We start from the raw sequence: 27,442 nt of genomic DNA on the forward strand, positions 1-27,442 counted from the left end.
TTGTTAAATGTTCCATTTATACACCTTAAACATTACAAAGATTTATATACAGGAATGACCACTCCCCAAGATTGAAAAATGGTCTAGGAACCCCCAAAAATATAGTCTACCAACTTTTTCAAAAAGCCCTGGATGATTCACAAAGAGCCAAGCTCTCGATGCATTTTCCTCAATACAGTTAACAAACACTGCATCTAGATCATGTTGGCCAATGCCAGAAGAAAGATTATGATACAGAAAATCCCTCTCCAGCGTTGGTGCTGAGCACCCTGGCTTGACCTGGGTGACCGTGTGGCCATCATTTCCTGAATCGCTTGAAGAGTGGGTGCACGTGCTTCGTGGAAGTCTTGCCCCGTGACGAGTGGTACTCCATGTACACGGTGTCGTCGGCCCCAGACATAGAGCTCATTGTGCCAAAGCGCCGAGACACCTGCGGGAGGACCCAGCCCAAGGTTAGTTTACAAGGAGAAAGACACTCCTTTTAGAACATTTATAATTGTAGTAAGTTTTTCAAAGTTTTTAATATTTTTTTTAGAACATTTATTGACTACTTACTATGTCTCAGGCATTATACTAAACAGTTCACATGCATTTACATGTTATTAACTCATCCAATCCTCCCAATCATTATAATCCTCATTTTACAGATGAAGAAACTGAGGCACAGAGAGATTAAGTAACTTGTCCAAGACTACACAGCTCTTAAAGAGACGGGATTTCAACTCTCGCAGCCAGCTTCAGATTCCCTATTCTTAACCATAATGCTATTCTGCCTCTCTTACTAACAATTTATGAACAGAATTTTTCAACAGTGAGAAGAGTGGTCCCCCAACAGCTCAAGACTCCACCATAAGGTTTTGAATCAAGTGGAAAGCCAGAAAGCCCTGGGCTTGAATCTTGGATCTACCTCTCACTGTGGACAAATACTGAATGTCTGCACCTCAATGAACTCATCTATAAAATGGGGACAGCCACATCTGTCTTGACATACATGGTGTGAACAGAAATCATACAGGCAGGGTTTGACCCACAGCCTTGCACACCACTTGCACCAGATTACAAGCCTGGGGACATACAGGCACCAAGCAATGCCAGCCTGACCTTAGGTGACTCCCTGGTTGGTGGGATTGACCAGGCATTCCAAGGACACAGTGAGAGGCAAGAAGTTTCCCTGAAGCATCCATGAGGGAAGGCTCAGACACCTCTGAGCTGGTCTGGTCCCCCAGTCTCAGGCTAGAGGAAGGGCAGCACCTCCCGGGGGACAGTGTATTTCTTCCTTTACCCCAACCACTGCTTACCTCTTAGCTCTAATATCAATATAGTTTCCAATGCACCTGACTACACCGTACTTTTCTCTTGGAAGAGCCGGATAAGAACTCCCCATAAAGGTACTTTCATTAGTTATACCATATTATATAGGGCTGGGCACAGGCAGGCATTCAGTAACTATTTGTAGAATAAATGGAAAGTTCACTATTTTCAGAGAACTCTACATATTTTAATTAATTTTATTTTAGAGGCAGAGACAGAGCACTAGCTGAGGAGAGGGGCGGGGGGGGGGGGGGACAGAGAATCTCAAGCAGGCTCCATGCTCAGCGTGAAGCCTCTATGGGGCTTTGACTTGAGCTAAAATTAAAAGTCAGATGCTCAACCAACCCAGCCACCCAGGTGCTCCTTTTTAATTTTTTTTAATTTAAATTTTCTTTTTATAATGTGAGAGAGAGAGAGAGAGAGAGAGAGACAGAACTCTACATTTTTCAAGATAAATACTGAAACTAGCTGGGAGAGGATCCTTAGACCCACCTTACTGGACAGCTTACTGGACTAGACCCACCTAAGCTGACAGCTTAGCTCTATTACTGAGGAGGAAGCCAGAGTTGAATTGGCCTGTGCAAGGCCCTGGACAGCGGGCCCAGGCCTGCAACACCCCCTCCTGCAGCCACCTGGGAGCCGGCCTGGAGCCACATTTGCCATCCTGGACTCCCCCATTCTGTGCACAGAGCAGGGGGCCAGCCACAGACTATGGGCGTGGCCACATGAAACAGCGTGTCCAGAAGGAAGGATGCACCGAAAGGTTAACAGGGGCAATTTCTGTTATTTTCTTCTCCACAGCGTCCTGGTCTTTCCAAGTCTTTATGGAGGTCACACAGGTGTGCACGTGCACCTGCACATGCACAGGGGACGCAGTGCATGCGGGCGCATAAGAACTCTGTCCTTTGGGAGAACTGGCAGGTGGGGCCTCACCCGCTCACTCACCTGGCTGGACCTGGAGCCAAATTCTCCTGCCACCACCTCTTCCTCTGCATCCAGGTCAGTGGCTGCCAGGACCTTCTGTAGGAGCTGTTGTTGCTCTTCCCTCGTGGAAAACGCCAGCTCTTCGTCCTCCATACCAGCCAGCTTTGTGATCACCTATAAAGCCGAAATCAGCAGGCCACATGGCCCCTTCTGTTTTGCCTCCCTCGGACCCAGCTGAGCAGGTGGCTAAAAACGGAGAGCTCCTCTCTGGCAGAGACCAGCTTCAGAGCCATCTGTAACAGGGAGCTTAACTGATGACTGCGGGGCAGGAGATGGGAAGGAAATTCCAGAGACACCTCCTCCCAGAACAGCAAATCCATAATCACTTACAGATGACCAACGGGACCTTGACAACTCTAATGCGCCCCTGTGGCAGTATTCCACCTTGCACCAGGTAAAGGAAGGGACCAAAGATGGAGGGCACAGCCTGCCGCCCTCAGGAAGGGTCTTCAGCCCCCTGGGCTTGGCCCATAGGACTTCCAGCAGGACAGCACTTAGAAATGAGAGCATGTCGGGGCGCCTGGGTGGCTTAGTTGATTGAGCCTCTGACTTCGGCTCAGGTCATGATCTCAGTCTGTGAGTTCGAGTTCCGTGTCAGGCTCTGTGCTGACAGCTCAGAGCCTGGAGCCTGCTTCAGATTCTGTGTCTCCCTCTCTCTCTGCCCCTCCCCTGCTCATGCTCTGTCTCTGTCTCAAAAATAAGTAAAAACATTAAAAAAAAAAAAAAAAAGAAATGAGAGCATGTCAAGGTGGGTTTGCAGCACTTTCTTCTAAGACAGCAAGAGAACAGCATGTAGAGATGTGGTTTTCCCTTCTTTGGAGGTGATTCACTATGAGGCCTACCAATTCCTGAAGAAAGCCAGGACTGATGACGTAGAGAAATCTTCCCCCCCGCCCCTCTAAATCTTCTCATAATTTTAATGAGAAAAAAAGGCCTAGAAGTAGGGATCTGGCTGAGCCCTTCAGGGGGCCACAGGCCCAGAGCATAAACATCGGGCGTTTCTGCCCTGGCCTGACCACCCCTCTGGAAAGTCCAGGGTCATGATCACAGGAGCTCTAACCGGGCTGCTCTCAGCAGGCAGCTCTGAAGGCAAGCGGGGCAAAGGCCCCTCCAACCAGCAGACAATCGCAGGTCCAGGTGCCTTTCTGCCAAGGGCACCTTCCAAAAAGCCCAGGACGTGACCTGATTTGGCACATGTTCTCTCACTGGACTCTCCAGGGATCAGGACATATGAACGTTACTATCACCACCTACTTTTCACAGACACATAAAAAGGTCATAATGCAAATCCTTCAAAATACGGTCAAGCATCCTGTCCTCTAGCCCAGCATGAGAAATCTGAAATTGTCACTGCTTCCAGCTAAAAAAGGAGGGGTCAGACAGCCCTGACCTCTTATCTACGGTTAATGACAGAAACTGGCCAACCTGAAAAAGACACAAGCGAAAGGATCTGAAAAGGCAGCCTGCAGTCTTCTGAGAACCAAGAATCTGGGAACCTACATGTTCTAGGGGTGTCCTTTTAGTCCCCAGCTTCCAGCACCCTCCATCCACCCCCACAAACAAAAACCTTTAGGGGCACAAAATCGTGACATAACCTTTCCACTTGTGTCAACAGAAGAGAACACAAACATGGCAGCCGGTAGAAGTCAGCCAAAACGTTAGCACCTCCCAAACTGCACAACTGTGGGTTCATAGCGCATGGACACCTGTGCCGTGAGGCCCCTGAGGCTGACTGACGGCACAGCTCGCCCAGCACCCGGTGGGGCGCCCCACTGGAGCTGACCTTGTATCACAAATCAGGTGTGTGAACAACCTGGGAAACCCTGAGCTCCAGTGGACAGCCACTGCTGGTGCAGGAAAGTAATCCCAAGGGGCTCAGGGTGGCACAGTGACGGCCGTAGCTCTGAGGTGTCTCGAGTCCTGCCAGGAAGCACATCTTCCTGCTGACAGCTAACATTCTTCTTCCAAGACAACTGTAAAATCTGAACAAGTAGACACTCCAGACCCCTCACTTCGGAGGCCCCATTCTTTACCCATTCACTGTGGGAAGCCCGGGGCAGGAAGGGATCCTGCACAATATTTTCCCTCAAAGTCCCCGGCAATTCGTGCAGAGATACAGGGAACATGAGGCGGGGTTTCCAATGCCCTCATGCTCTGTGCCTGCCTAAGCTGTCCCCCAGTGGTGCCGATGGCGGCTCCCCCTTCTCCTGGAGGTGCGGGCACAAAGCAAGCCTCGGTTCTATTCTCACCACGCATTTAATGAATACATACCTTAAAGCTATAACCCTGGTCTACCAAGAACCTCTGCCGCTTGGTTGAGTAAGCCATTTCCTGTGTGTCCTGGGACACCAACGAGTAGAAGAAGGCATTGTACTCCTCTGCCACCATTCCTTAAGGGAGGCAAGGAAAAGACAAACATCATATGACTTCACTCATGTGGAATTTAAGATACAAAACAGGTGAACATAAGGGAAGGGAAGCAAAAATAAAAACAGGGAGGGGGACAAAACATAAAAGATTATTAAATATACAGAACACACAGAAGGTTGCTGGAGGGGCTGTGGGAGGGGCGATGGGCTAAATGGATAAGGGGCATTAAGGAGGACACTTGTTGGGATGAGCACTGGGGTTATACATAGGGGATGAATCACTGGAATCTACTCCTGAAATCATTTTTGCACTATATGCTAGCTAACTTGGATGTAATTAATAAAATATATATATAATAATTAATATTATATATATGTTATATATAAACATAAATAAAATATATTTCTTATAATTAATACTATTTATATATATTATTATTTCATACACACACACACACGCACATATGTAACATATATAAAAAGAGAGAGGGAAGGAAAAAGGACAACATTAGCTGTTACGATGCCTGGAAGCAAGGCTCCAGGGCTCAAAAGTACACTGACCCCGCACAATGTGAGAGTTAGGGCGCTGAACCCCTAACCCTGCAGAGCTGAAAACCCACATAATGTCTAATTCCCCCAAAACTTAACTACTAATAGCCTACTGATGACCAGAAGGCTTACCAGTAATATGGAATACTTGATGAATACATATTTTGCATGTTATACATATTACATACTATTTTTAGTATAAAGTAAACCAGAGAACAGAACACATTATTAAGAAAATCGTGAACCAAAGTACACTCCCAGTACTGTAGTTATCCAAAAAAACCCCCACAGCTCAAACTACAGTTCAAGGGTCAACCACAATGCAGTGGGAGAGCTTTGCAGTCAAGGGGCTAATGGCCTGGACTCTGTGTGGGCACTTACTTCATCAAAATTAAAAATGTTTGGTTAAAGAACACCATTAAGAAAGTGAAAAAACAACCCACAGAATGGGAGAAAATATTTACAGAGCATGTATCTGATAAGGAATTTATATCTGGACTATATAAAGAACTATTACAAGCCAATAATGAAAAGATAAATGACCCAATTATAAGAAGAGCAAAGGATCTGAACTGACATTTCTTTTTAAAGAAATTTTAATTGTTTATTTATTTATTTTGAGAGAGAGAGAGAAAGAGTTCAAGCAGGGGAGGGGCAGAGAGAGAGGGAGAGAGAATCCTAAGCAGACTCCGCACTGATAGCAGAGAGCCTGATGTGGGGCTTGAACCCATGAACCATAAGATCGTTACTTGAGGTGAATTAAGAGTTGGAGGCTTAACTAAGCCACCCACATGCCCCTGAACAGAACTTTCTCCAAAGAAAATATACAAATGACCAATGAGCCCATGAAAAGCATTGAACATATTAGTCATCAGGAAAATGCAAACCACAACCACAATGAGGTACCACCTGCCACTCCCTAGGATGGCTAGAATCAAAAAAGATCAGGGTGCCTGTGTGGCTCAGAAGGTTTAAGCGTCTGACTTGGCTCAGGTCATGATCTCATGGTTCATGAGTTCGAGCCCCACGTTGGGCTCTGTGCTGACAGCTTGGAGCCTGGGGCCTGCTTGCGATTCTGTCTCCCTCTCTCTGCCCCTCCCCAACTTGCACATGCTCTCTCTCTCTCCCTCTCTCTCTCAAAAATAAACAAACATTTAAATAAAAAAAAGTTTTAAAGAAAGGTTATTACAGCTATTGTCAAGGATGTAGAGAAACTGGATTCCTCACACATTGCTGCTGAGTGTCAAATGGTGCAGCCGTTCTGGAGGATAGTCTGGTAGTTTATTAAGATGTTCAACAGAGTTACCACATGACTCAACAATCTACTCCTAGTTATACCCAACAGACCTGAAAACATACGCCCACACAAATTTGCACATGACTTTCACAGCAGCAGTATTCCTAAGAGCCAAAAGTGGAAACAACCCAAGTGTCTGTCAATAGAAGAACGAATAAATAAGACATACAATGGAATATTATTCAGCATTAAAAAGGAAGGAAATACTGATACATACTACAATAAAGATGATTCTTGTGAAAACATCATGCTAGTGAAAAAGGCAGTCACAGAAGACCCAGACTGCATGATTCCATACATATGAAATGTCTAGAATGAGCACAATTATCAAGGTAAAAATAGTCGTGATTGCCTGTAGGTGGGGCTGGGAGGCAAGAAGAAAGGAAGAGTTACTGCCAATGGGAAAGGGTTTCTTTCCTGCAGCGATGAGAATATTCTCAACACAGACTGTGGTGATGGTTATACACTTTGCAATTATATTAAGAACCAATGGGGGCGCCTGGGTGGCTCAGTTGGTTAAGCGTACAACTTCAGCTCAGGTCGTGATCTCAAGGTTCGTGGGCTCAAGCCCTGTGTCAGGCTCTGTGCTGACAGCTCAGAACCTGGAACCTGCTTCAGATTCTGTGTCTCCATCTCTCTCTGCCCCTTGCCCACTCACACTCTGTCTCTTCCTCAAAAATAAACGTTTAAAAAAAAAAAAGAACCAATGAACTGGGGCACCTGGGTGGCTCAGTCAGTTAAAGTGTCTGACTTCAGCTCAGGTCATGATCTCACAGTTTGTGAGTTCGAGTTCCACGTTGGACTCTCTGCTGTTAGCTCAGAGCCCACTTCGGATCCTCTGTCCCCTTCTCTCTCTACCCCTTCCCTGCTCTCATTCGCTCTCTGTATCTCTCTCTCAAGAATAAATATTAAGAAACAACAAATTAATGAACTATAGACTTCCAGTGGACCGACTATATGGTATGTGAATTCTGTCTCAATAAAGTTGCTTGAAAAAAAAAAAAGAAAAAAAAACCCAAAAAAACAAAAACCCAGGTCAGAATAAAAACCTAGAGCAGAAGAATGATCACAGAAACTAGGACAGAAAATACTGAAGCCTGTAAAACCTGATCCTTCTGGAAAATCTGCACATTTTGCTTCACAGTCCAAATGTCAGCAGGTTCAATATCTGTGTACCGCCTCTGAATTCAATTGTTTCTTAGTCTTACAAGAGCTCACAGACGCAAAGATAGCAGCCAAATACGTTACATCAAATAGTATTTTTAAAAAAACAAATTCTACTCAAATTCAAAGGGGCTTTAAAATTAGATTTGTTTCTTTTGGGGGGAGGTAATGGGTAAGGCATAAGTTAATGAGATACATTCACATATACTAGCCAGATGATATTCCTGTCAATTTATAAAAGCTATCGTTTCTCTAGCAGCCTTTTACACTGTTCTATTATATATGGCTCCCTCCTCACAAGAGTCCTTCAAGAGTCCTTCAAGAGGACTGTCACTCCCACTCTGGACGGGAAAGCAAGGCTCAGACCGGCAAACTACCTGCCCAAGGTCACCAGGGTGGTCTGGTGCTCAAGTTCATGCTATTTCTACTAACATGCCCTGTCTCCAGTTTAAATACAATCAGCCGCCTCTTAAACACATTCTACAACAGTACGATTCCAACATATGCCCCTACCCTTGTTTCCAGTCACCCTAGCAGTCCAGCTGCCCCTAAGGAAAGCGAATTCCCTGAGGACAGGGCCTGTGTCCTGGTCTTAGGGCCTGCCTGGTCCCAGGAGGAGAGACGCGGCCACTCTAAGCGTCAGTCCCTGCCACACCCACCATTAGGGTCAGGGCCCTCTCACCACAGGTAACAAGCAGAGACTCCGGCCTCGCACCCTCATTCACTAAGCACGACACCCCTGCTGCGAGCTGCCGCCCAAGGCAGGACTCTTCACAGGGTGCGCGCAAAGTATCCCCGTGTGGCTGCCCGAGCTGCTCTTTCCAAAGCCCTCCCCAACTCCTGACTCAAGGCCCAGGGTTCAGTTCCAGCTCCCACATGGCACTGGCGGCCCAGCTCTGCTTCCTGCCTTTTATGTCCACAGCACTGCACACTCACACCGCTTCCCTGGCCCCTGATGGCCTACCAACGCGACAGCTCGGCTTTGAGGACACCCAACGCGGAGCAGGCAGCTGCCACGGAGAACGCCCACATAGGAACTCCGAGGCCAGAGAAAGAACACGAGCCACGCTGATCTTGGTCGTTGCTTTGAGACCCCTCCCTGCAGTATCTACTTAGCCGGGGTCCCGGCGTCCCGGGGTGCCTCCTCACCACCACGGGCACGCAGGCAGCACAGCCCTACCCTCTTCCGAGTCTAAGTGGCTCAAAAGGAAAGACTTGCTGGAGCAGAAGGCGTAAGGCCGCCTTTACCTTTTTTGGCTCGGAGCACTCGCCCCAGCCTCTGGGCCTCCTGCCGCCGGGAGCCACCATGAGATGAGATCTGAATGAGAACATTTGCTTCTGGCAGATCAAACGATGTGTCACCCACCTACAGAAATGAAACAGCGTTGAGTTTGACAAATTTTTTTTTTTTTGTTTTTTATCTGGGACAAAAAGAAAACAATCAGTTGACCTGGAATTTAAATAAGCTCTAAAGATAATTGAGAGAGACAAACCCATCCTCTTCCCTCTGCACCAGGGTCCTGCGGATGCAGGCAGGCCTCTAGGACCTTCTGTGAACTCTCCTGAGAGCTGTCCTAAAGAAGCGGGTCAGGACTCCCAGTCCCCACCGGCCATCTCATTTATGCTCCCAGGCCAGGCTGGTAGGGACCAGAGACAAGAGGGCCTATCGACAGAGATTCTTTGTAAAGGATTACTCTTCTTTTTTGCTACAGAAACACGTCTGCACAAAACCATCTACACTCGTGACTGGAGGCCAATGAAACCATCAGCACATGTGGGACACAGGACCTGTCAGGGCCCACTGCCCACACCAGGCTAGATCTGGTCAGGGTAGCGGCCTTGGCTTGAGGGTTCCAACCATGGAGGTTCCCAGCACATATCTAAGTGTGGTACTTACTAACCCAGCTGTGATCAACTTTATTGGCAAACCGCATTTATTTTGAGCTTTGGGCCTGTTCTAATCTGAATGCCTGCTCTACACTGTTCGGCCACAGCTTCCAACAGTATCACCGAGCTGGGCCTTTGTGCATTCGCACCGTGCCTACATCCACCGCCCACCACACCACGGCACACGAACAGCCAGGATGAAGGTTGCCCACATTCCACAGGAAGCAAAAACTCCACAAAGAGAACCTCATCTAAATGTCCACTTCTGCCAGAATAGGTAATGGAAATTTTCCCCTGGGATAGAGAAAATACAATTTAAAATTCCTATATCCCCAAAAGAAGTGGGGAAAACCTCAGTCAAGTAAAGAGACTTTATAAATTGTCCACAACACATTCAACCCCACAAGTGCTCCTTCTGCTACCCATCAGAAAGCATTCCTGTCACCAGACACTGGAAACATGGGAATGAGAAGTGACACATGACGTCCCTTCAACAAACATGAATTCATGGCCCTCGCAATCACCCAGTGTCCCCTCTAGCCCTGAGGGTGCTGAGGCCTCACCACCACCCTGCAGGGCACACAGACCTTGGATATGAAGATGGTGTTGATTTTGGGGTTGTGCTTGAAATTCTGGAGAATCTGCATCCTCTCTCCCTGGGATGTAGGACCATAGATATAGGGTCTAAAGAAGAATGAGGTGTGTTAGGAGGACCACAGAATCACCCCCCAATTAACATCAGTGGGAAAAGGAATTCTTGCAAGGTTGCTCCCTCCCGGGAAGCCCTCCACCATGCAAGAATATCAGAGGGAGGCCCATAAAAATGAGGGGCTATAGACCCTCAGCCAAGGTTCTGGTCACCACTCTCTTCAGGATTTCCTCCTTCACTTTTTTCCTTGTTTCTGGACTGTGCTTTTTCCTGAATCCATGTCCCTCAATCTAAGCTTAGTGTCTACACAAGCAGTGCTAACACAGCATCCAGGTGGGACTAGGGGCCACTGAGGACACCGCTGGTGTTTCCTGAGAAGCTCTGTCTAGATGCAGGGCTGGCTGGGATGCTGGCCCAGCCAGCCTTGCCTTCCTGTCCCCTGTACAGTCTGACCTCAGCTCCACCAGAGTGCTCACTCGGCCTGCCATTCCAGATACCAACTTGTGCCCACCTTCGGAGCCCAGCTCATAGATGGAGCCCCACCAAAGCAGCATGACTCTGGCCCCTGACCCCTGGGCTGAGGGTGACCAGGCTGCTGCAGAACCAGACCTTCAGACCCTAAGAGAACTTTGAGAGGCAAAAAAGGAAAACCAGGCACCTTCTGCACTTGGGTTTGGGGGAAGATTAAGCTGCCTTGGGGCAACTCCAACTCTTCACTTCTTACTTGTTCAGCCTAATGGCATATTCTTTCAGGGCAAACACATTGTCAGCAAAGACAATAATCTTGTCATTCCTCCTTTCATGAAACTTGATCAGAAACTGGCAAGCTCTGAATTTGTTGGGGTTCATGGTATACAGCAAGATTCGTTTCTTGGTTTTGATTGCCACATACTCCCGGTAAAACTCAGGAGACATCGGGCACCAAACCTGCGACACAGTAAGAATCAAGGGTCAGTTTGCAAATTTAAACATCACACAACTGGAAATTTTTAAAGACCATTAATTTAGCAGAACTAGCTTTAAAACAAATCAAAACAAAATTAAGTACCTAATGTTGAACAAGGACACTCTCATATTTATCTCTTAACACATAGATATAATAATTATTATTATTATTACTATTATTATTAATGTTTTATTTTCGAGAGAGCACAGCAGGGCAGGGGCAGAGAGAGAGAGGGACAGAGGATCTGAAGCAGGCTGTGCACTGACAGCAGCAAGCCCAATGTGAGGCTTGAACTCACAAACCTCGAGATCATGACCTGAGCTGGTCAGATGTTCAACCGACTGAGCCACCCAGGCACCCCAAACAAATGGACTTTTAAATGCATCGATATCTGGGGAATTACTTTCACACCAGCTCCAAGTAAGTAAAGGAAACCAGATTCTCAACCAGTGGTCCAAGTAATCCCTCCCGTTTAGACCACACCTCCACACACAAGTCTACACACAGCACTGCTATGGAGAAGCGCACACATACCTCCTAGCTCTGTCTGTTGAATTAGCCTAGCAATGACATCCTAGGAGTAATGAACACACCTAGCACCTAGATCTTGGTTTGTAAATTCCATTCTTTGCTAAAAGGGCACCTTGGAGAAATGGCTGATTTCCAGGGCCAGAATAGGTAGGGAAAGTACCAGATAAACCTAAAATAACTTGCTGTGCCAGAAAGCAAGGAAGTGCTCAAAGAATGGGGACATGTCAAATGGATACAGGAGCCAGGCTGAAGGGGTCCCACTGGTCACATCTGAGACAATTAGATCCTTCAAATAAGAATGACAGGAACACTCTTTGGGGCCTCCTCTGTGCTAGGCCCTTGTGCATGGGCTACTGGCAAGCTTAAGGAAACTCAGACAAATATACTCAAGTGCCATGGGTTTTAAAGGTCTCAAGGCTGTGAACACGGAAAAATGACCCTCTGGAAACTTTGCACTGAACAGGCCACAAAGCCTATCCTGACAGGCTCTGAATTCTGGGGTGTGACCAGTGCCACTTCTGTGTGATCACCACAGACCATTTCTTCATGCTGCAACCACTGTGGACTCAGCTGCTGTCGCTCCATGCCTACCACTGGCCTGAACTCGAATTCATAGGTTTTGCTGCCACTGTCTTCTGGTTCCCCCCTGGGCTGTGTACTGTTATGACTCTGTTAGGATTTCTAGTTCTTTATAGCCAAAGCAATTCTTTTTCCACAGTAAAATCTTTAAAATCGTGCATTTCACAGAACATGAATGGTCCACAGACATAGAAAGCAATACTCAAGGTCATTAGTAAACAGGAAAATACAAATTAAGATCATAAGGAATACCATTTTCATACTTAGTATGTCAGCAAACAATTAAAAGAAAATAAAACTCAGTATTATGTACTAGAGAAGATGTGGAGTAATCTCACTCACCCGTGATGAGAGTGTCAGCCGGTCCAATACTTTGGAAAACAGTGTTTTCTAGGACACAACTAGTGAAGAGAACAGCCACACAGCCTTTGACCCAGATATGCTACCTCTGGGTGTATCTGCCAGAGCAGTGGCCTTCACAGTTGAATCATTTTAGGCCACAAACTAAACATTCATATGCGTGAACACAGTTGTATTAAACAACATATACTCAAGAACAAAAACAAAAAACAACGTCTACCGTTAATGTACTTATGCATTTTGGCAGATTCTATTCTTTCCTGATAATGACCCAATAAAGTAATGTCACCGCCTACTATGGGACCACAGTCCACAGTACAAACAACACTGCTTTAGAAAAAAATGACCCAAGGCCCCAGAAAACAGATATAAAAATATTTGCAGCAACACTATCACAACAGCAAAAAAAAACAGAAACAAAAACAAAACACTAAGCTCCAAATTTATGAAGAATAAATCAGTGGCTTCCTAGGGCTGGGAGCAGAAGCAGGGATTCATGGCAAATGGGCATGAGGGAAATTTCTGGGGTGGTGACGGGGTGGTGGGAAATGCAATTCGAAACTGGAGGGTGAGGACAGCTACATAATTCCTTACACTGACTAAAATCACAGAATTTACTTACTTACAACAGGTGGATGTTATGAAACATCAACTTAACACCTCAATAAAGCTGTTACAAAGACAAACTTAGCAACCCAAGTGTCTGTCAACATTATTTTTAGTGTTGTGTAGTATTTCATCATATATCCTGTTGTGGTATATTTGTACAATGGAATACTGCAGAGCACAGCTACCTGCATCATCAAAAAAGTAATACATTACGCAAGGGATAAAAGTACCAAGCAAGGGACAGAAGTCATACGAGAACACACAAAACTAGGTTCTATTTTCATATACAGGAAGACCTTTTTTGAAGGCAACGCTAAACAAAGTAGGTGATGGAAATATACACAAGAGGTAAAATAATAAAGGGAGAGGATGACAAGTTCTGTCGTGGGACAGTGAATCCCCTGGCGGGGGAGGGGAGACACAACTGGAGAGGATTAGGGCCCTCAGAGATTCCGGCAATGCTCTGTTTCGTAGGATGCGTGTTGATTATGAAGAGGCAACTACAGGGTAAGGAAGTTTTCAGCAGAGCAAGTCTACCTGCACAGGTTCCTCACACTCACCGTTACCCAAGAGGTCCCCTTCTGCCCTTGTGGGACAGAGGCCACCTGACCCTAGCCAATGAGTGACAGTCATTTCAAGTTGCCAGGAAGGATGTTTACAATTGTTCCTTCTGAGAAGACTTACCTTTGAATGCGTATTTTCAACATTTACCTGTGCAGGTATTCACTGTGGAACAAGACTGGGACAATGTGTTTCCCAATGTGTTTAGAAATGATGTAGGCCACAGGTGCCTTCTGGGGACACCAAAACCAAGAGGCTTTGACCCTGGGGTGGCCTGGACGGTGGCCCACACAGGAGCACCCAGGAACTCCTCAAAGATGAGGGTGGGCAGGACCATCCAGAGGTGCTCACTCCCAGGGAAAAGGAGGAGTGGATTTGGAGGTCAAACTAGCCTGGATTACCATCCCGACTTGAGCACTTACTGACTGTGTGCCCCTGGAAAGGGGTTTTGTTTCACAAGTCTTTGGAGTGGGTAGAACACTGCCCACCTCACAGGGGGACTGAGGGAACAGTATAAAGTGGCAACACTTCTGCTCAAGTCCTGACTGTGTATCTGCCCATGGGGAGGGGACCTGACCATTTCCCCTTAACCATGGGTGGAATCCCTCTCTCAAGGCCATACCAGGAAGGGGAAAGCTACCTCGGCACACTGGACTTTGGCGATGTAGCCACTGTTCTGCAGCTCCATCCAATTGGCTTCGTAGAGCTTGGGGCCAATCAGAAAATTTAAGTCGACAATTTTGTCATCTTCCCGGACGAGGGTGGCGGTCAAACCCAGCTTGCAGTGGGCCTGCACGATGGTAAGCACCCGTCGGAACATCCTGGCTAGGGAAACAATCAATGCATTCACACTGTCACTTTTTTTAACATTTTTTTAAATGTTTACTTATTTACTTTGAAAAAGAGCACAAGCAGAGGAGAAGTAGAGAGAGACGGAGAGAGAGAAACCCAAGCAGGCTCTGCACTGTCAGCACAAAGTCCAATGTGGGGCTCCATCTCACAAATCATGAGATCATGACTTGGGCCAAAATCAACAGCCAGAGGTTTAACCGACTGAGCCACCCAGGTGCCTCAACACTGTCACTTTTTTAAATGCTCAAGTACCACACACAGCCTTGCGACTTTACACGGGCCTGTGACACTAAGTGGGCTAACCCCGGGTTTCTGAATCATAGGAACCTGGCTCTAGACCAGAATGACTAGGCAAGAACACTTAATCATCACTTTCAGACCTGTCCAAAAGAAGGAAGAAAAAGAGAACAAAAGGGAGAAATGGCTTTAGGGAAGCTCCAAATCAGTGAGCCCCAGGATCCTTCCTTGTAACAGCTAAGCTACCAACAGGAGTGCAAATGGCGATCTGAAACACGATGTAACACTTAAAACACCAGTGAGCTCCAAATGATGCAAGGAATGTATTCATCCCAAAACTTGTACCCAGGATACCAGGAAGATGGCTGGGTGACCATGGGATCAGAGAAACAAAAGGAGCCTGGTCTGCTGGACTTCCTACCATCTTCCCAGAAAGCAGGAGACAACAGGGAGACATGAAACCCCAGGCACCCTCCTTAGGAAACTCCCTTCTCTGAGCTTTCCAATTAGATTCATCTGGTCCACGAGCAACCTCCTGTCTCTGTTTGGAATGTTCTAATTCTAGTTTATCAAATTAAATAAACACATAAATGGGATTAAGATACTAATTTCAAAAAGAACCAATTAATGGGTTTCCATGGGCTCATCCTTTAAAAATACTAATACTCCGGGGGCGCCTGGGTGGCTCAGTCAGTTAAGCATCTGACTTCGGCTAAGGTCATGATCTCACGGTTCCTGAGTTCGAGCCCCAAGGTCAGGCTCTGTGCTGACAGCTCAGAGCCTAGAACTTGCTTCAGATTCTGTGTCTCCCTCTCTCTCTGACCCTCCTCTGCTTGCAATTTGTCTCTCTCTCTCTCAAAAATAAGTAATAAAACATTAAAAATTTTTTAAAAATACTAATATTCCAAAAAAAGGTTAAAATGTTTGTGTTTTGCTTATAATACAATTAAAAGTGAGGTTAGTGATACTGCAGAAACAGAGGTTAACAATCTGAGGAAGGAAGGGTCAGACTGCACCAGAACACAAACCAAAAACGTAAGAACAGTGAGATAGCAGAGGACTGTCTGGGCCCCTAGTAAGTGTCCAGGTCTTCCAAGCTTAAGGTGGTTTGCACATAGACTTGAAGACAAAGACCAGCAGCATAGTTATCTCCAAGGACTGTGCTGCTCGAAAAAAAGGGGAGCCAAGGACTGCAGACCAGGCTCCTCGTGTCAGAAGGGCATGGCAGCCAAGGCAATGGAGACAGCAACCTCATGCGAGTGCCAGGGAGGCAGCGCTGGGGACAGCCCAGAGATGCTATCAACCCAAGGGAAGCATGAGTCCGCTCCCTGCCTGGATACTCTGCAGCCAGAAAGAAGCCCCCGCTGTGGCATCTGCCCTACAGACCAGCCACGTCCCACTACCACATTCTCCAACAGCCATAGGGCTGTCAGGAGGAGGAACCCACATATGACACAGTGTACAGATGGTTAAGTTTTTACACAGCTATGTCCCTGTGAAATCACCCAGGTCAAGACAAGTGTTCCTAGCACCTAGAAGCCTCTCCTCTGACCCCGCCTGTCAATACCAACACTCCCCCCTCAAAGGAATCACCATCTCACTTGTCATCCAAACTTTGTATTAATAGAATCACAATACATATTCTGTGGATGTGATTTGTTTTGCTGTACATGTCACAGGTGTCAGTTGTCTCCCACTTCGTCCCTAGTCCAAGCACAGTGCTTGATACATAGTGGGTTCTTAATAAATACTTCCTAAAATAATGAAAGTGGCACAGTGCAGTAAACACTTAATACATGCAAGTCTGCAGTTACCGATATTTTATCAATACAGTGAGTGACACAATAGGACTCTTTTTGGACGATGTCTAAAAGAAAACAGCCATCTTTACCTCTTGAGATAAATCTCAAAGATTTATCATTCTACCTTATCCAACGTGGTATACTTGTTTAACAATCAAGAATCTTGCTGTGATTTGTTAGAATTCCCTAATTTAACATTGGCTCTCTGGCCCAGTGAGCATGGCCAGGCCAAGGAGCTCACAAGAACACAACTGAACTCAGAATTCTATTTAGAGCTGTTTGGTTTTACTCTCCTACCCAGCCAGAGACAAACTGACCCAGTGAATCAGGAAGAGAAAACACACAGATGGCAAGCATGAAATTTTGTGGGGTACACCCTGTATCCTCATCACCAGACAACCAATCTCAAGCCTGGCTGCCGCCCTCTGAAACCTGGAACCTAGGCTAAAAACGAACATCAACATAAACAAAGTACATACTCAGGTTTCCCAAGTTTCAAACACAGACTCCAAATGAACCACTGCACAGCACTTCCAAACTCATTTGTAGGATGTGATTCTCTAGGTCATCGATTTCCAATCCAATCAGAGCCAGTAACCTCCTGCTCCTTAAATTTTTTTTTGGAGTTTTTAAATTAGCACACAGTAAAAAGTGACCTTTTGCTGTGGGTGGATGGGATTGGTTCTCTAAATTTTAACACATGTGAAGATCTGTGTAACCACCACCACAATCAGGATACAGACAAACCCATTACCCCCAAAACACTCCCTCCTGTTCTCCCTTTACAGCCACACCCTGGCACCCACTGATCTGTTCTCCATCACTAGTTTTGTCTTTTCAAAGGCACTATACACCATATAACCTTCCAAGATGGGCTGATTTCGCTCAGCAAGTACCTCTGAGATTTCTCCAAGTTGTTGCATGTAGCAACAGTGTGTTGTTTTGTGGCTGAAAAGAGTTCCAGGGGAGGGACCTTCCCATTTGTCTATCCAGTCACCCGCTGTTGGGCATTTTGGTTGTTTCCAGGTTTTGGAGACTCTGACTAAAGCCCCTATGAACATTCATGTACAGGTTTTTGTGTGAACCTGAGTTTTCATTCTCTAGGACAGATGCCCAGGGGTGGGCCTGATGAGTCACATGGCAATTTTCTAAGAAACTGCCCAACTTTCCACAGTGACTGTACATTTTGTGATTCCTCTGGCAGTGCATGCCAGCTGCTCTGTACTCTCGTCAGTTATTGTCAGTATTTTCCATCGTGGCCACTCTGATGGGTGTGTGGCAGCATCTCGTCACATGGTATTAATGTGCACTTCCCTCAGGGCTAATGACGCAGAATATCTTTTCAAAGGCTCCTAGGCATCTGTATATTCTCTTTGGTGAAATGTCTACTCTTGTCTTTTGCCCATTTTCTAACATCTCTGCCACCGCCAGAATGTCTAACTGGCAATCAAATGAACGTGCCTAAAGCCGAACCCCTGCACTCTGCAAACCTGTTCCTTCTACAGCTTTCCCCAGTTCTGTAGCTTTCCTTCCAGTTGCTCAAGCAAAAACCCATATGGTCATCCTTGATTTCTCTTTCTTTCAGGTCTCATGGCCAGCCTGTCAGCTCTGCCCTCACAACACATCCAGAAGTAGATTACCTTTATTCTTACTGGTTCAAGCCTCTTGGTTGGGCCCATCCAGCTGCTTCCACCCTTGCCTCCTTCCGTTTATTCTCAGCACAGCAGCCAGGGTGGTACTTTCATAGTACATGACAATCAGATCATGTCACCCTTTGCTCAAATCCCTCAAATGGCTTCCCACCCACTCATATAGTACAAGCCCAACACCCTACAGTGACCTACGTATAGGATTTGGCCCACACTCTATCCTGCCTGGCCCTCTCTAACCTTGGCTTTGGCTGCTCTCCTCTATGTCCCTCCTGCCACATAGTCATCTTGCTGCTGTCGGACCGTGTCAAGTACTCTCCCACCTTGGGACTAATGCTGCCCTGTTCCTTCAACCTGAACGACCCCCAATCCCTACGTGGCTTGCTGTGAACATCGATAGGTACCCTCAGACATGCAGGAGGGCTGGAGGGGTTCTCATTAACTGAAAAGAATGATGCTAGGGCCACCTAGGCAGTATTTTGAACACTACGTGAAAATGCCTCTGATTTCATTTCATGCAGAGAAATCCCTAATTTACATTTAACTTACCAGAGCTTCCCCTTCATTTGTTTTATCAATGAATACTGGAATACTATGTGGCAATAAAAGGGCAGATACTACCAATACAATGTTATATGGGTCAACCATCATGCAAAGTAAAAACAGCCACATCTAAGAAAATATATATTATATGAGTCTGGAAAATAAATGAAATATTTACTATTATATATAACATACATTCCTTAAAACATATATGAATTATATATCATATGATTCACATTATGGTATTTCTCGAAAAGGCAGGTCAACTATAGAGACAGGAAGCACTTCCATGGTTCTCTGGGGCTGGAGCTGAAAACACTGACTGTAAATGAGTATGAGGGAGAGGTTCTAAAACTGGATCATGGTCACGGCTGCACAACTCCATAAACCTGTGAAAAATCTTGAATTGTACATTTATAATAGGTAGTTTTTACTGGTGGAAATTGTATCAATATAGCTATTTTTTTTTTTAAAAAAAGACTGCCTGCAACACTTGGAGAAGTTGGGCTTCTGTAACGTATCAAGGATCAATACTTCAATTCAGCCTTCAAATAAAACAAACACCATTACGGCAAGGACTTCAGTGCTGCTGGTCCAGTTTTCACAGCACCATAAGCCAACCGGTTAAGGGGTAAACTGAACCAAAACAGTAAGATTGAGGAAGAAGGGAAAAGCCATTTTCTGAATGACTACTGTGGGCCAGTGATTCACGAAGCTGTCTGCCACCCACCCTCATGCCCACCCCCCCACATGCTTCGGACTTACTTTAAAACTTTACCCAGCAGACCTTTCTAGCAAGACAGATGAACTACACAGCAGTCTTCCCTCCACCCAACGAATAGAAATCAATTTTTGTCTCTGCAATGAGCAGGTAGCTCGGCTCTCAGCCTGCTTACCTGGTATGGTATGTACTTCATCCAGGATCATGAGGCCCCACTCCTGAGTTTTGAGCCATTCCATGACTCGCTCAGCCTCCCAGGACCTTTTGGTGGTGTGGCCCAGCATGGAGTAGGTGCTAATTGCAATGGAGCAGCCGATGGGCTTGTCCTTGGCATCGGAGGTGAAGCGGCAGATCTGGCTGTCATCAATGGTGGACCACATCTTGAACTGGGCTTTCCACTGCTCCACAGACACAGCTGAGTTGCCCAGTACCAGACAGCGCTTTCTCACAGTGCAGGCAGCTGTCACACCAACCAGGGACTTGCCGGCACCTATATGAAACCAAAGGGCAATGCCACCCAAGGCCAGGTTGCAATGAAAGACAAAGACAGGGGTGCCTGAATGGCTCAGTCGATTAAGCGTCCAACTTTGGCTCAGGTCATGATCTCACAATTCGTGAGTTCGAGCCCCGCATCGGGCTCTGTGCTGACAGCTCAGAGCCTGGAGCCTGCTTCGGATTCTGTGCCTCCCTCTCTCTCTGCCCCTCCCCTGCTCATGCTGGTCTCTCTCTCTCTCTCAAAAGTAAACATTTAAAAAAAATTTTTTGAAGGACACAGACAGAATCCACACACAAATCTGGGTGAATTACTTGCAATAACCCTCACAGCCGATACCATGAGGCACTTCTTGCTCCAAGGTCTGTTTTCTTCTCTATAAAAAGGAGACACGTCCAGCTCACGCACAAATGTGACAATTAAGAGAGACAGGCACCAGGCCCTCCTGTGGCATTTTCCATGAATTTTGGATAAGAGACCCTCTTATTGGTGAAATTGTGAACACGAGGAAACGAAAGCGGAGGTACATGTGGCCCCCGCCACGGGAAGGTGGTGCCTCGGAGGAAAAGTGTGCCCGGCACACAGACCACACCGAGGGCCCAGTAGAAGGCAGCTCTTAGACTGCACAACGTGCTGGGCTGAGAATTCAGGCATACAGGAGATGTGTACACTACTGGCAAAGACAGGCGAAATTCCAGGGCTTCCAAGTTACTATCTTCCACCATTTAAAGATCAAGATAAAAATCAAGCTATTCCTTTAAACAGCATTTCCTCCTTCACCAGACATGTGCATCAAAATCACCCAGGGAGATTAAAAAAAAAAAAAAAAAAAAGAATGTGGAGGCACAGGCCTCTCCCCTGGAGATTCTAACCTCCTCAAGTCTGAGGTAGGGCCCCCAGGTGAATGTGCTGTGACCTCTGGCCAAGAACCTCAGCCAGGACCTGACATGACTTAGGACAAATGATATCAGACAGGTGCCAAGGAGGCTATACTCTCCTTTCTTGGATGTGCACACTGTAATAAGCCATCCAGGAACGAGCAAAGCTTCTCTGCTATGAAGTCTCCAAATACACACACTCACAAGCTGATTGCAAAGGATGAGACCCTAACTCCAGTGTATAAGATATCACCTGCCCCTGCAAGTGCAAGCTGGTGTAGCCACTCTGGAAAACAGTATGGAGGTTCCTCAAAAAACTAAAAATAGAACTACCCTATGACCCAGCAATTGCCCTACTAGGCATTTATCCATGGGATACAAGGGTGCTGTTTCAAAGGGACACATGCACCCCCACGTTTATAGCAGCACTTTCAACAATAGCCAAAGTATGGAAAGAGCCCAAATGTCCATCGATGGATGAATGGATAAAGAAAATGTGGTGTATATATACAATGGAGTATTACTCGGCAATCAAAAACAATGAAATCTTGCCATTTGCAACTATGTGGATGAAACTGGAGGGTATTATGCTAAGCGAAAATAGTTAGAGAAAGACAAAAATCATATGACTTCACTCATATGAGGACATTAAGAGACAAAACAGATGAACATAAGGAAAGGGAAACAAAAATAACATAAAAACAGAAGAGACTCATAAATATGGAGAACAAACTGAGGGTTACCGGAGGGGTTGTGGGAGGGGGGATGGGCTAAATGGGGAAAGGGCACTAAGGAATCTACTCCTGAAATCATTGTTGCACTATATGCTAACTAATTTGGATGTAAATTTTTAAAAATAAAAAATAAAATGAAAAAAAAAAGACAGCACCTGCCCCACATCACTGTCACTGCCCAAGATCTTACACAATGCTTAGTTGATGTGTTTACCATCTGTCTCTCTACAACCAAAATGAGCTCCCCGAGGTCGAAGTGTTGTTCTATCCACCACTGTATCCCCACTGCTGAGGTCAAAGCCCTGCACACAGCAGGCACTCAAATAACTGTTAGGTCACGGATCAGGGCGTCATCTGACCTCAGCTGCTCCCTGGCCAGGTATGATTTAGAGAAGGGCACACAAAGGAGAGCGACAGAAAGCTGGCAGACCATGACAGAAGAGTCTGGCCACCTTCTTCATTCAGGTGTCACTTACCACAAGGAAGAACGATGACCCCTGAGCGGGCACGTCCATTCCCAAACATCTTCCGTAAACTCTTTTCCTGATAAGGTCTAAGGACGGCTGTGGGTTTCAGGTCAATGTTGATATCAGGGTTAACAGAATCATTCCGGAAGTCATACTCTGCCAACAGGGGGTACTCCAGGTGGATACAACGTTTCTGGAGCTCTTCAATCATTTCCTGGGGAGTGAGCATGGAAGACATTTATAATCTTGTTAAATCCTAAGCATGCTCATAAACTATGCATAATCCAAGGGGGTTAATGGTCAAGAAGACAGCATTTTATGTAGGCTTTTACAATTTCAGATCTTGATCTGCTTGATATCAAGTAGATATCTTCTTGATAACAGCTGGGTTAAAGCACAGAAAAGCAACTCAAGTTAAGGACACAGACAAAATTAAATCCAATCACCAAAATGCCACCAAAACCACCAAAATGCCCCTCAGACACTTCCCACATCTCCCAGGAACTTGTGAAGACTGACCCAGCAGCCAGAGTCACAGGACACTCAGATCTAACCCCATCAGGAGGAACGATGCCACAGCTCACAGACACCATAAAGGAGAAAGCAATTTCAGGAAGACACAGGGATCCCTTCCTCTCACACAGACCGCAGAGTCCATGCAGGGCTGGGATGCTTGGAGAGGGGTACGTTCACTAACCTGCTTGACTTCAAAAGATACTGTCTGGGTCTCTTCTTCTTCTTCCTCATCCTTGTCCATTTGTTCGTAGAAGTCAAACAGGTCTGTGGGGATATCAGATTTTCCCTGTGGGTCTGTCACCCGGGAAGTGGAAGGCCCACCACTGCCCTCAGCAGTCTTGGCGATCTGTAAGAAAGGCAGGATCTGAACCTCTGTGCAACAATGAAACCTCATGCCACCAAGCAAGAGCCAAAGTTGAACAAGCAACTGCAGCTGTAAGAAGACGGGAGGGGTGCCTGGGTGGCTCAGTTGGTTGAGCATCCGACTTCAGCTCAGGTCATGATCTCGTGGTCTGTGAGTTTGAGCCCCGCATCAGGCCCTGTGCTGACAGCTCAGAGCCTGGAGCCTGCTTCAGATTCTGTGTCTCCCTCTCTCTGCCCCTCCCCCACTCATGCTCTGTCTCTCTCTTTCTGTCAAAAATAAATAAACATTAAAAAAAAAAACAGTAAGACAGCAGGGTCCCAAGATGCAAATGCTGAACTGAATGTCCCAATGCTCCCACTACCAAGGGTGACCCAGGAGCCCACTTACAGCCGACTTGCTCGTGAACGTCTCTGTGATGAGCTCCGTGGCCTCCCCGTCAGAGTTCCGCAGGCGGCACTCCCGGATCACCGGATCCTGGAGAAGATGCTGGATGACATCAGGGTGGGAGCTTTCAACAAAGTACCTAAAAGAGGGGAGGGAAGGAGGTGACTACTGAGCAGTACACCATTTCCAGAAGGTTCTGTGGCTCATTTGATCAGATGGGCTGGAAATAGTGGCTCTGTGCTTCTCTCAATCTCTTAGTCTCCCATACCCTTGGCCAGATCTGAGCTGCGAGCTACTGGCCAAGATATAACAAGTGAGGTTGTGGACAAAATCTGGCTTTGAGGTCAAATAAGGAGTGGCCTGAGCCTCAGCGTCACTGCTCAGGAGTGGGGAACACGGTGGCCAGTAAATGAATTCCCAGTTTTGGTCACTTCCCTTCGCTCATCCCTTCTATCCCCTTACTCAGGGGAGCAGGTGCTGGTGCAGACAGACAGCCCACAGACATCAGCTCCTTGCCACCTGCTCTGCACAGGGCACAAGTGCCTTGGGGGGCTTGTCACAGGATCCCTTACCTGTTGTGCTTCAGGACCAGCTTGACTTTTCCGTAGCTGACAGTACACAGCTGCAAAGAGTGACAACATCCAACAGGCACAATTAGCAATACTCGGCTCACTAGGGACACATTCATTAGTGGGTATGTCTTACTACCTACCAAGTGAAGACTTCAGTTTACCCAATGTGCAATCCTAAAGAAGTCAGGTCTGCCAAAGGTGACCTTTTTCTTATTAAACTCTACTCTTGAGAGTAAAACCTTGCTTTTGCCTGGCTCTTTCTGATGCACATCTTAATTTATAAAATGCTACGTAAAATCTTTCTTTTATTTTCCCTTCCCTTTTCTTCTCCATTCCCACAGGCCCCAACCTAATCCAATGGTTCATCCAGCCACACCAGCATTATTACAGGTCCCAGCACAAAACTCGCACAGAGCATGTATTTAGTAATTGCTGTGTAAATTAAATGCAAAACCCCCTGGCCTCCTCACCAATGTTCCTATTTCTCCCAACTAGAATGTAAGCTTTGGAGTGCCTGGGTGGCTCATTCAGTTAAGCGTCCGACTCTCGATCTCAGCTCAGGTCTTGATCTCACGGTCAGGAGTTCAAGTCTCACACTGGGCTCTGTGCTGGACATGAAGCCTACTTAAAAATAACAATTAAAAAAACAGAATGGAAGCTTCTTGACAGAAGAGACTACAGCTGAAATCTTCTAGGTTCCCAGCAATCTTCAGGATGGAAAGCAGCAGAGGTTGTATGGTGGCCGTGGAGATCTGCCGCTCAGCTCTCAGGCTGTGACCAGCCCCTGCTGCTGCCCTTCTGGATCCCCTGCTGCATTATACCAACACCTACATTCCTGCAGGCGGTTCCAGGCCAAGACTGAGCACAGCCAGTGTGCTAATGCAGGGTTCATTCCAGCAAGGTGAGGCCCTTCTCCCTGGGCACCTTTCCATATCACAAGAAGACAGAACTCCTACCAGGGCTCCTGTCAGCTTCCCTGAGATCGGATGCATCACTGTACTGACGGTCTGTGGCACTCACCAGATCTGGGGGTCTGAATCCAACTCCCTTAGATCAGCTGAAGGTGACAAAAGCCACTGTCATCTATTCTGAATGGCATTGACCTGTCTCTCAGGACAAACCCAAGCATGTCCAATGCTCTTCATATGGAACCCTATCCACTTCAACATTTGCAAGTTCTTTTTGATTTTCCCTAATGGAAAGTGTTGACTATTGGTCCCGTGCAGGAATTCAGCCTTAGACAGAGTTTACCACTTATATTAGTCTGCTCAGCTGCTGTTCAAAACACCACAGACTGGGTGATTTAACAACAGAAACATTTCTAGAAGTCCTCCATCAAGGTGCCAGTGATTAGTTTTTAGTTAAGGCTCTCTTCCTGACTACATTTTCACTATGTGCCCATATGACCTCTTCCTTGTGTACATGCAAAGAGAGCACCTGAGCTTTCTGGATGACTATTCTTAAAAGGATGCTAATCCTATTGGATCTGGGCCTCACTCTTATGATCCCATTTGACCTTAATTACTTCCTCATTACAAATATAATCACATTAGGGGTTACAGCTTCATATGAATTTTGGAGGGGACACAATTCAGTCCAAAACACCATTCACTTCTGGCTGCATTCCCAAATAACCCTGGCCAGAATGGGCCTGAATTAGTATCCCCAATGTGTTAGTGTTCATTGTATCAGAGCGCTCATGAGAAGTGTGGCCTCAGCAAGAAGAGATCCAGAAGAGAAGCAGCTGTGGGAATCAGTTATGTCTCTCCACACGAGATCTGAATGGCATCTTCATGATGGCCACAGGTTGACAATGGGTAGTACCTGTCCACTATTAACACATTCACAAGGAAGGCAAAAGCGCTGGCCTTAGCTCCCCACTTGCCTTAATAAACTGAATAATTCCATCAGGGACTCCCGTCTTGCTGAGCTTCCTGAGGTATTCAGTGATGTCACTAGTTTGTAGCCCAACACTGACAGCTGCATACAGGGAGTAGGCAGTTAGTTTGTACTCATGCACGTGGGTTGGTCGGCACACTGGCTCTGCAATAGCCACCAGGAAGTCTTGAGCATATTTGTAAACCGGAGAGAAGGCTTCTAAGAAGATGTGGCCATCAGGAGCCTAAGAAACACCAAATGGACATGACAGACAAAACAAAAAACAAGAAAACCAAATGAAGTGTAGAGACTATTAGACTCTTTCCCACACCATTACCCAGAAAAGATAAGCTGCCCAAAAAGGGATCTTTAACACCAAGGATATTTTTGTAAGCCCTCCTTCAGCCAACTGTGGGCCTGTTACTTTAATCAGATCCAAGGAATGGAGAGATTAGAAGAGCAGGTTTCCGAAGTCGGTTTCCACTCTTCTTCACAGGGAAAGCCCACGTTATTGGCTATCTTCAATGTACCTTTAGGTTAGTTTTCAAACGAACGTAGACTATTACCTACTTCAAGCTGAGCAACAGAGTGGCCTAGCAAATATATAGCTTCCATTACTTTTTGTAGATGGGTAATTAAAATGTTACACAATAAACAGCATTTGCTCAGTAAATAAAAAAGTATTTCCACGCATGTGGTAGAACTGAAGGGAAGGGGAGAAGGAGGGGCTAGAAACGAAGGCTAGTGTGCCCTGGGTACCTGCTCCTTCTCAGACTGCTCAAACAGCATGTGTGAAAGCCGTCTCCCAGCCAGCTCTGGAGGGCAGTACCCTGCATTTCCATTTGGGGTCCAAAAACCGAACCAACTTGGCTCTGCCCTGGCGGAGGGTATGCTTACCACCCAGAGGGGCCTCGAGGTGTGGTCGTCCTTCAGCGGCATCTGCAGCCTGTAGTCCTTGGCTCCATATTCATCAACCTTGGTGCCGGACTCATCCACCTGCTTCCCAGCCGCCGAGGGGACCGCTTCCTGAGAGTCGTTCCCGGGGACGTCGTCGTCATCTTCTTCTTCATCCTCGTAGTGCCGCTTCTTAGACTTCTTCTTATCTGCAGATATGGACACAGAAGTGAGCGCAGCAGGAGCCTAAGGTTCCCTCCGCACTGTTGAGTGACATTTCGAAGGAACCTGGCAGCAGCCGTACTTCATTCACCAACGCCATGCACCCCTAGCCAAGAGCCACCTGCGTGCCGCTGGCGTCCTCTCCCTCCAACGCTTCCCACCCGGCCAACGACGCAAGGCGGCCCAAAGGTCAGGGATCGCCCCCTGCCCAGCAGCTTGTCGCGACAGCATGAACAGGCTGCGAGACACTGCGGGGCCGGCAGCCGCTGAGAAGCCCGGAGCGGCTACGACACAGGACGACGGGGAAGGCGAGCGCAGGCAGGCCCCAGAGCGCCCGCGCCACCTCTCACCGCGGTCTCCCCGGTCTCTTTTGCCCATGGCAGCAACAGCACCACACAGCCGGTGCCGCCGAGTCTCCGCGGCGGCTGCTCCCAACGGGG

At 46.8% G+C, this 27,442-nt stretch overlaps 1 protein-coding gene across 1 annotated transcript; it reads right to left on the bottom strand.

Moving 5' to 3' along the window:
• On the bottom strand, positions 1 to 27,442 carry ERCC3 (ERCC excision repair 3, TFIIH core complex helicase subunit). The gene is made up of 15 exons (XM_047869443.1): positions 27,353 to 27,442; positions 26,784 to 26,989; positions 25,894 to 26,130; positions 24,009 to 24,058; positions 23,440 to 23,575; positions 22,870 to 23,034; positions 22,182 to 22,386; positions 19,776 to 20,090; positions 14,437 to 14,621; positions 10,935 to 11,137; positions 10,149 to 10,245; positions 8,923 to 9,040; positions 4,567 to 4,685; positions 2,257 to 2,409; positions 1 to 430 (listed from the first exon to the last, which is right to left on the bottom strand). Exons 1-15 carry the CDS (start codon positions 27,378 to 27,380, stop codon positions 299 to 301), a joined length of 2,349 nt encoding a protein of 782 aa, XP_047725399.1. The 5' UTR covers positions 27,381 to 27,442; the 3' UTR covers positions 1 to 298.

This window comes from Prionailurus viverrinus, chromosome C1, assembly GCF_022837055.1.
Source record: "Prionailurus viverrinus isolate Anna chromosome C1, UM_Priviv_1.0, whole genome shotgun sequence".
NCBI classification, from domain to species: Eukaryota; Metazoa; Chordata; class Mammalia; order Carnivora; family Felidae; genus Prionailurus; species Prionailurus viverrinus.